This window comes from Paroedura picta, chromosome 8, assembly GCF_049243985.1.
Source record: "Paroedura picta isolate Pp20150507F chromosome 8, Ppicta_v3.0, whole genome shotgun sequence".
Taxonomy (NCBI): Eukaryota; Metazoa; Chordata; class Lepidosauria; order Squamata; family Gekkonidae; genus Paroedura; species Paroedura picta.
In genome coordinates, this window is record NC_135376.1 from 71,891,541 (window position 1) to 71,901,376 (window position 9,836).

Here is a 9,836-nt window from a genome sequence, read left to right on the forward strand (position 1 = left end):
AATGCCTCACTCAGTTCCACGGGGCTTCACAGTGTCACAGGGCTGAATGGGTCATTTTTTTTATTTGCATGAAGGTGGGGTTGCTCAATCCCATCTTTATGCATTTTTAAAAAAAAAATGCCACCCCCTGGTTGGTGGAATCTTTCCACCCCAGCCAACTTCATATAGAAGCAGTAATCTGGGGTGGATCTGGTGCACTATCCAAAAACATCCCCTGTGGGGATGCAGGAAGCAGTGGGGCAGATGGGGTATCTTAAATATGGTACCACTTCCATATTTAGGATGAAATAGTGAGAGATGGGAAGAGGAAAGACAGAAAGACCTTTTCAGGTGCTACCAGTTAAGTGGGTTTGGGAAACCAAAAAGAGGGAATATAAGGCTTTATGTGGAGGGCCTTGGGATTATGGGATTATTTAGAACACAATTCCCAAATGTAATTGGCAGACACCCAACTCAAGGATGGAGAAATTCTTCCATAACCAGTGGTGAGCTTGGCTGGATGCAAAAAAATTCTACATTTAAAGGACTGCCTATCTCTATATGAACTTGTGCAAGGGTTGTCTCAGCACTTCTTACTGGTTCTACTATTACTCAGATCTGTGAGATCTGCTCTAGCCAGTTCAAGAATTCCTAGGCTTCAGCACAGACTCCCCTTGAGGTTAGGAAATCCCATCCCCTTCAGTTTATTACAAAACAATGTAATGCCATAACAGTCATTAGAGTTTTTGATGAATAAATGAGGTGTCACCATCATCTCTTTAAAATGCACTGTGCTTTCTAAACGAGAAATAATTTCTTATTATTGGTTAGAGAGCCAGTTTGGTGTAGAGGGCCAGTTTGGTGTACTGGTTAGGAGTGTGGACTTCTAATCTGGCATGCCAGGTTCAATTCTGCACTCACCCACATGCAGACAGCTGGTGACCTTGGGCTCACCACAGCACTGATAAAGCTGTTCTGATCGAGCAGTGATATCAGGGCTCTCCCATCCTCACCTACCTCATAGGGTGCGGAAAGGAAAGGGAAGCTGCTTTGAGCCTCCTTCGGGTAGAGAAAAGTGACATCTAATAACCAACTCTCCTCCTCCTCCTCCTCCTCCTCCTCTTCTTCTTCTTCTTCTTCTTAATTTTCAAGTCTAACTCACTTCTGTCTACTACTGCACAAGGTACCATGTAAAATACTGCTAGCATGCACATTGTTAAAGACCAGATCAGCAAGGGGAGCTAGCTCAGTAGTAATATGAACAACTCAAAGAATGTCTGATAGCCAGTGAGTAGCCACAGCTAGGGATGTATAAGCACCCGCTGGTTCAAGTCGTGCTCTTATGGTCAACTGAGACAATGAGAGATCTGATTTATTGACTGCTCAGCTGTTCGTTGCCCACTTGTATTTCTGCAGCAAGTACTGGAAACCTCTTAGTGTCCTAGTCTTCCAAATTTGTCCCACACATTCAGCACATGAGATAATGCACTTTCGATACACCTTAGAAGTATATTTGCATAGGAAAATCCAGCTGCAAAAACACATTGAATCCAACATGTGCAATTTCCCCTCCAGCATCCCACAGATATAGTGACATATTTAATGGGAGGTATTGATCAGAAGCTGTCTCTCAGCTGGTTGGGGAATCATCTGACAACTGCTTTCTGCCACCCCACTCCCCTCCTGGGAAATGTATTGCATCCCTATGAGGCTAGAGCATAGTGTGAAGTTTCTTAGATGGGAGACCAAAGCTGACTCTGAGTTGATGGGACATGAACTTCTGATCTCCTGTCCTGAATAAGTTATTTGCAGCAGCAGCTAACTCTCAGCGGAACCTCACCCTTCCAGTTTTTACAAGGGCTCAAGAGGAAAACTAGGAAATTACAAGCCAGTCAGCCTAATGTCAGTCACAGACAAATTAGTTGACACTGTAATCAAAGACAGAATTGTTAGGCACATAGAGAGACAAGCCTACTGAGGGATCATCAGTTTGGTTTCCACAAAGGGAAGTCCTGACCCATCAAAGTTTTTGAGTCCTTTGAGAAAAGGAACAAACATGTAGACAAATGTGACCTGGTAGATGTTATATACTTGGACTTTATAAAGGCTTTTAACAAGGTACCCCACCCAAGACTCCTGAGTAAACTTAGCATAGACCTTCCATGCCAACTCAAGTATTCTCAGACACATAATCATATGAGAAAAGGAAGGTGAAGTAAGACTACACACAAAAGATGATGCCCCTTTCCTCATTAATCTAGCTCAGGGGTAGTCAAACTGTGGCCGTCCATATGTCCATGGACTACAATTACCATTTGCCCCTGCCAGCAGTCACTGGCAGGGGCTCATGGGAATTGTAGTCCATTGCCATCTGAAGGGCCACAGTTTGACTACCCCTGATTTCAAGCTAGTTCTGTAGCTTTGTTCTTTCCATTTACCCTTAGCTTTTCATTAGCAGATATAGAAGACCAGAGACAGTGTGCATGTGAACTCTGTGCCCTTTCTCCTGGCTAAAGCAGCAAAGAGGATACTGAGCCATACTCTCAATCATCTTTGGAATCACAGTAAACCAAATACCATTCTTCTCAGGACTGTGTAATCCATAAGGAATTCTGTTTAATTGCAGGAAATAACCATCATCAGTCTGCACCTCATATTGTTTGCTGGGATATCCCCAGAACTGGATAATTTCAGGCTGTAAGGAAACAAAAAAAAAATCCTTAGGGAGAAATCAGACCCTTACTATTATCTTGTTTGAGCAATTGCCAGAACTAACTGGTTCATAAAGGTCTTTACTGACCCTAGGCCCTCATAATGTTATCGACTGAATATTGAATTGAATTAAATGAATAAAGAAGCCATTCCATGATAAAACCTTCTTCCCGTCAAGGCCCATTATACACAGACATCTTACTGCAGATTTTCAGAGCAGTAAGCCGGCTCTGACTTTGGATTCTGTCCCCATCTTATGTTCCATTCTTTTTGGTCCAGTGTATTTGAAACTTAAATTTTTTCAATTTCCAACTGGTGGTGATGATGAGTCTCGCTGCTGCTGTTGCATGAAAGAAGAATTTGGCGTCCTGTTTAGGTATACCTGTGGGTAGAATGCTTAACAACATATTTTGGGGTCCAATGCAAATTTACATTTAAACATAGTTTGCAGCTTGTCATAAACTTTTATCCAGACTTTTAAATCAATTTACAATTCCACCAAATATGATAAAAGGATCCAATGGCATCTTGACATTTCCAATATTCACCATCCGTTACTGATAAAAAGCGGCCGAAGACTCACCAGAAGCCGCCATTGACGTGGTGGCGGGGCGGGAGGGAAAGGAAGACGCTCCCAGGAGCGTCGGGGCGGCGTGTGCGGCTCAGGGAGCCGCAGCACGTGAAAGGCGTGGGCTCGCGGCGCTTTAAAAGGTGCCACGTGCTGCGAGCCCGGCCTTTTCTCCCCCGGCAGCTGAGCAAGCAACGACCCTCCCTCCCTCCCTTAAGTTTTGGGGCTGCCATGTTGGCACTTACGTGGTTGAAAGATAAACAAATAAAATGTCACAGCTGGGTGGGGATGGCAAGGGGATGGAGCCTGAAGATGGGTCAGGGAGTCTAGAAGGAAGAAGGGACTCCCTGGAAGTAATGCTGCCTCAGGAGTGAGGGGCAAAATTGGGTTGAGATAACCCAGCTGGGTAGCTCAACGGGATACAGAAGTGGATGACCTGGGATGGGCCAAGGGAGGTCCACGCCTCCTGAGGCATCACAGGCATCCATTCCTTGGGTCAAAACCTCGCAGCAGGGATCCCCGCAGATCCAGGGGGATTCTGTCGAGTTCTCCAGAGGCTGTGGGGTCTCTGAAGAGAGCCTTTGGGTCAGGGTCAGGCTCCCTCTCCCCTTGCTGGCCAACACAATGTTAGTGTTTTTTGGTTGTGTTAATAAAAGCTGTGGCCTGTTTTGCCAAATGTTACTTGGAGTGTGCGTCTCCTTTCTGAGCAGAATGCCCTCCTGCAAGTCAACTTTAGATGGCAAATGCCATCTATAAAACATTTTATATCAATTTTCATGCGATGCTTGACATTGCATCAATTTTACATTTTTACACCATGAATGGCCTAGAGGAAATTCACCTACCATCCCATAGCAGCAATTAGCAATTCCCTGGGCATGCAAGGAAGGGCCACAAGAGGTAAACACTGGCACATCCCTTCCTGCCCATCCACTCACAATCTGCCTAAGTTCATAAAATCTGCATTTCTGTCAGATTTCTATCTAGTCTCTGCTTAAAAGCTTTCTCAAGGTTCTTTGAAATCTTCTTTCATCTTGGATGACTATTGCATATAAGTAACCCAGTCTACTCTTTTTTTCTTTTTGTTGTATCTGCTGCTAGCTTTTCATTTTCCTCTCTTTATCCACCAAATTTTGAATACTTCCTTCAGGAACATAGGCAGAATTAAGGTTACATACAAGGATTTACATATATAAAACACAGGCTCATCCCTCTCCCTCCCCCCCATGGGAAGGTGATGACAGGTTTCAAAGGAGACCAAACATTCCTACATTCAGGGTGCTAGGCATAGGCGGATAAGGGAGCAGAAGGGAGGAGGCTATCTCAGGGCAACATTGTGGTGGAAGCTCAAACCATAAATTGCAAGTTAGAGAATTTGGCCTTGAGGTGCTAGCCGGGGCAGTAACTGGAAAACATCACAGGCCAGGCAGGATAGATAGCATCAGACATCAGAAATTAATTACAGACCATATGGAAGAATACCATGGATTCTGACATCCTGCTGCCCCAAGAACACCCCCCCCCTTCATCCCCCCACTGGGGGGAACAGTTTCAGTGGAAATTCTTCATGGGAAACTCTCTCCAGTCCATGAGATACTCAAGCTTGCCACAGTGCCAGTGGGAATCCAGGATTTGCCTGACTTCATAATGTGTCTGCTTATCCACGAAGACAGGGCTAGGTGTAACAGGGGTAGGGTGCCACTGGTATGGAGTGGGGGCCTTTCACAGCAGGCTAGAATGAAGCAGAATGAGGGCTGCTGGCAACGGAGATTCTTTGTGGATAAATACACTTCATCCCCCATCTTCCATTCAGGTGTGGGGCTCTGTTTTTTGTCAGCTTGTTTCTTGTAATCCACTTTTGCTGACTCTAGCACTTGAACAATGCTGGGCCAGGTTTCTGCAATACGATCTGCCCATGCTTTTAACTTCGGGGGGCTTCCTGAAACCGGCGTCCATGTAGGTGTGGCCAGAAGATCTGTGTCATACACCAGTCTGTATGGAGAAATCCCTGTTGTAGAATACACCCCATTATTGTATGCAAATTCAGCTAAGGGGAGTAAGGACACCCAATACATTTGTTGATAGTTAATAAAGCACTTGGTTAATCCACTCCATTGGACTCTGGATGGTAGCCTGATGTCAGAGCCTGCTCCACCCCCAACATCTTGAGAAGTTCTTTCAAGAAATTAGCAATGAATTGTGGCCCCTGATCCAAAAGGCAAAGAGTCAGCAAACTATGGAGTTTGTACACGTGTAGCACAAAAAGGGCAGCCAGTTTTGATGTCATTGGTATGGTGGTGCATGAAATGAAATGGGCTTGCTTAGAAAATGCATCCACCAACACCCATACTACTGTTTTCCCTTGACTGGGAGGTAAATCAGTAATGAAGTCCATGGTAATTTCCCTCCAGGGGCCTTTGGGCATTTTGAGGGGTTGTAACAGGCCTTTCAGTTTGCCTCCGGGTCTCTTTGCGGTTATACCAACAGAACACTCCTTTACATAATTCTCTACATTGGTACACAAAGTAAGCCACCAATTATGCCGCCTGAACAGGTGTAAAGGTTTTACAAAGCCGAAGTGTCCATCAGGTTTAGAATCATGGAAAAGCCGAAGAACCTCCCCCACGCCGCTGTGGGAACGTACATCTTATCCCCCTTACAAAAGAACCTTCCTTTTCCTGCAAGGGGGGCAGAGCCAAGGAAATTCACTGTCCCCTCCCAAATCCTTTTGGAGACAACCCCCCATGGCAGATCCAGCAGCTGATGCCTTGCTACGCATCACTGCAGCCAGTCCCAACTGGGAGGGACTTGGGAGGGACTAAACACCGAGTACACCAATGGTTCAGTTTTACTTCCATGCTGGGGAAGTTGTGAAAGGGCATCAGCCAAAAAGTTCATTTTCCCCAGCAAGTGCTTTAAGGTAAACAAGAAATGGGAGAATAATTCAGCCCATCATATTTGCTTGACTGCCTCAGTGCCTGCAGGTTTTTATGGTCGGACCACACTTCGAACGCGATGGGAGATCCCTCTAGCCAGTACCGCCATGTAGTCAGGGCCAGTTTAATAGCGCAGCCTCTTTTTCCCAAATAGCCCAGTTTTACTTTGTATATTAAATTTCTTAGAAATGCATGCCAGGGTAAGTAAATGCCCATCCTTCCCCTTCTGTAGGATCGCCGCACCCATGACCACATCACTAGAATCTACTTGCAGGATAAATGGCTTTGCTGGGTCCACGTGTTGTAGCACTGGTTCCAAGGTGAAAAGCCTTGTTAGTTCATCAAAAGCCTGTCGGTACTCTGCCATCCACAGTAGCAGGGCACTTGGTTTTGCCATCTTGGCCTTACCCGCTTTGGTCTTTAACAAGTCTCTGAGGGGGATCGCCACCCTGGCGAAATTTGGAATAAAGGTTCTGTAGGAATTAGTGTACCCCAGGAAGCTTTGCAATTGTTTACAGGTGTGTGGTGCTTCCCAGCCCAATAGATCAGGGGTAGTCAAACTGCGGCCCTCCAGATGTCCATGGACTACAATTCCCAGAAGCCCCTGCCAGCGAATGCTGGCAGGGGCTTCTGGGAATTGTAGTCCATGGACATCTGGAGGGCCGCAGTTTGACTACCCCTGCAATAGATCCTTAACTTTGTTAGGGTCTATGCTCAACCCCTGTGGTGAGATGCAGAGGCCCAAGAAGTCTATACATTCTTTGTGAAATTCATATTTTGAAAGCTTAGATTGCAGATGGTTTTCTCTCAGCCTCATCAGGACTTCCTGCACTAAAGCCACATGCCCCTCCATGGATTCAGAGTATAACAAAATATAATCTAAATAAACCAGGACCCCTTTATACAGCAAATCATGCAACACTTAATTAATTAAATTCATTAACACCCTGGGTGGACAGGAAAACCCAAACAGCATCATGAGGTACTCAAACTGCCCGAGGGTGTTGTTAAAACCCATGAATGGTTTATGCCCCCTTTTTATGCGCACTCGATAGTATGCTTCCCTCAAGTCCAACTTTGTGAACACCTTCCCCAGCTGTCTCAGTAAATCCTTTATAAGGGGGAGGGAGTATACATTGGACACAGCATTTAAACCCCAGTGGTCCACGCACAACCTTAATGAGCCGGGGCTGCCATGTGAGGGGTCGTGGGATGAATGAAACCTCTCACCAAATTCTTGTCTAGGAAGGCTCTCAATTCCATCATCTCACGTGGACTCATGGAATAAATCTTTGCTTTGGGTAACAGCTCCCCGGCCTTTAATTCAATGGCACAATCCGCTTTCCAATAAGGGGGAAGCTTATCACAATCGTGCTCCTCAAAGGCAGATCGCAGGTCCCAGTACTCCTCAGGGAGCCCCACCATCGTTTCCTCACCCACAGCAGCATGCTCCAGCTGCTCATCCCACACAGGAAGGGGGGCCAATCCCCGGCAGTGGGTCCGACATCCCTGATCATTAACTGTGAGTACTCTGGCCCTCCACTGCACACTAGGATCATGCTTTCTCAGCCAGTCCAGGAGGCCACTATGGGCTGGATATGTTCCCAATGTTCCTCTATGTCTAAGTTCAGTGGGGCTGTACGATCCACTGCTACCCACCCCTTTGGAGAATTCACCATCCATCTGGGAAAATCTTAATGGGTGCTTTAACGGCACTAACCCCACACCTAAAATCCGTACCATTTTGGGGTTTATCAGTGTTCTAGTGCACCCACAGTCTAAGACTCCTTGCACTCATACCCCTACCCAGTCTGTGGGTCTTAAAGAGTCACTGGGATCAGCAGAAGGGGAATGGGACTTACCAAACATTCACCCCTACCACGGATCTGCCGGCAGGGCTGTCTCACAACAGGTCAGCCCTGTTTCCCACCGGCTTGCAGGGCCCAGCCTCCTCCGCTGAGTTGTCTGAGGCAGGCCTCCTTAGTTTTTTCATTGGACACTCAGCCAGAGAGTGCCCCTGACTCCCACAGCCTAAGCACAAACCCTTTTAATGGTCGTGAGCCCTTTCTGCCGCACCATAGGAGGCCAACTTCAGTGTGCTGGTCTTGCGGGGAGCATTGGCACGCTTGGCCTCCTTCTCTACCGCATCTCTGGCATCCACTAGATCCAGGATTCAGATTCTCCCTTCTATTTCTCCCACCAGCTGGATCAATCCCATCAAGGTGGCTGGGTGGACTGTCCCAGGCACTGCTGCAGCAGATCTGTACAGAGCCCGTCACAGAAAGCATGGACACAATTGGTTTCAGACCAGTCGCCAACATGGGCTGTAAGGCACCAAAATTCTCATACTTATTGGGAGACAGTCTTGGTGCCCTGGCAGAGACTGTAGAGTTCCTCTCAAGCCAAGTCTCTTGCCAGTGGATCCTCAAATCGGTTGCAGAAGGCATGTAAGAATAAATCATAGTCCATCAGTTCGGGGGAATCAAAATCAAAAAGGTCCATAAGACCCACATTGTACCGGGTCAAACAACGCTGTCCTCTCCATTCAGTAACATGCCTCAAGATCACACTTTCACTCCATGAGGGAGTGCAGAATGCTCTGGCTGCTCCCAATACTTGTGTGGAAAGGCCCGCAGACCGACCTTGATTCAAAGACTTCCTTCATGAACATAGGCAGAATTAAGTTTACACACAAGGATTCACATATATAAAACACAGGCCCATCCCCCTCCCTCCCATGGGAAGGTGATGACTCAGGTTTGAAAGGAGGCCAAACATTCCTACATTCAAGGCGCTAGTCACAGGTGGATAAGGGAGTGGAAGGGAGGAGGCTATCTCAGCACAACATTGTGGTGGGAAGCTCAAGCCATAAACTGCAAGTTAGAGAATAAACTGCAAGTTAGAGAATTCAGCCTTGAGGTGCTAGCTGGTGCAGTAACTGGAAAACATCACAGGCCAGGCAGGATAGACAGCATCAAACATCAATCACAAAAAATCAGTTACAGACCATATGGCAGAATGGTCTTCTGACATTAGCCTCCTACAACAGATGTCCTGGGTATAGATGTGAAATTACTTCTTGAAACCCAGTTGAAAAGGAAATTATACAATTTGCTTTCACAATAATATAATGACCAGTTTCAAAGTGCATATGAATTACTTACTATTGTCATGAACCCTTGAGGATTCAAATGTCTTCCTATTTCTTCTGAGGGTGTAGTCTGTTGGATTAAACATATTGCTGCTGCAACCAGCCACATTACAGCCCTGCGTGAAACAGCATAGGTAGTTTGAAAAGCAATGCAATGCCCAGCATCTGAAAACTGTTCTCAAATTTACATTAGACTGCTGATTGATTTTAAAAGCTGCTTGTGCACTATTAAAGAATCTGCCCATCTCTTGGAGCCTAATTGATGTCAATTACAATGGATCCCCAAAGCCCTACAGGAGCTTTCGGCTTTTCATAGGGCCTGCAAAATGGAGCTCTTCCACCAGGTCTGCAGTTGAGGCCAGGACAAAGAGAAGATCTGTGCCCCCCCTCCAAAGGAGGAGTAAGGAGGGAAGGTTACCCCACCATATTCTACTAATGGTGGCCAGCTCTTTCCCTCTGGTCCCCAGCGGAAGGAGGTGGGGGGTTGGTC

At 46.4% G+C, this 9,836-nt stretch overlaps 1 protein-coding gene across 1 annotated transcript in view; it reads right to left on the reverse strand.

The window, feature by feature from the left end:
- The window catches only part of LOC143842663 (lipase member M-like), a 51,090-nt gene extending 41,633 nt beyond the window's left edge, over positions 1 to 9,457 (reverse strand). Inside the window, exons 1-2 of the mRNA XM_077347870.1 lie at positions 9,360 to 9,457; positions 2,557 to 2,674 (exon numbers count right to left, since the gene is read on the reverse strand). Coding sequence (XP_077203985.1) covers positions 2,557 to 2,674; positions 9,360 to 9,455 — 214 coding nt within the window. The 5' untranslated portion in view covers positions 9,456 to 9,457. The remainder of the gene's footprint in view (positions 1 to 2,556; positions 2,675 to 9,359) is intronic.
- Positions 9,458 to 9,836: the final 379 nt, after the last annotated feature.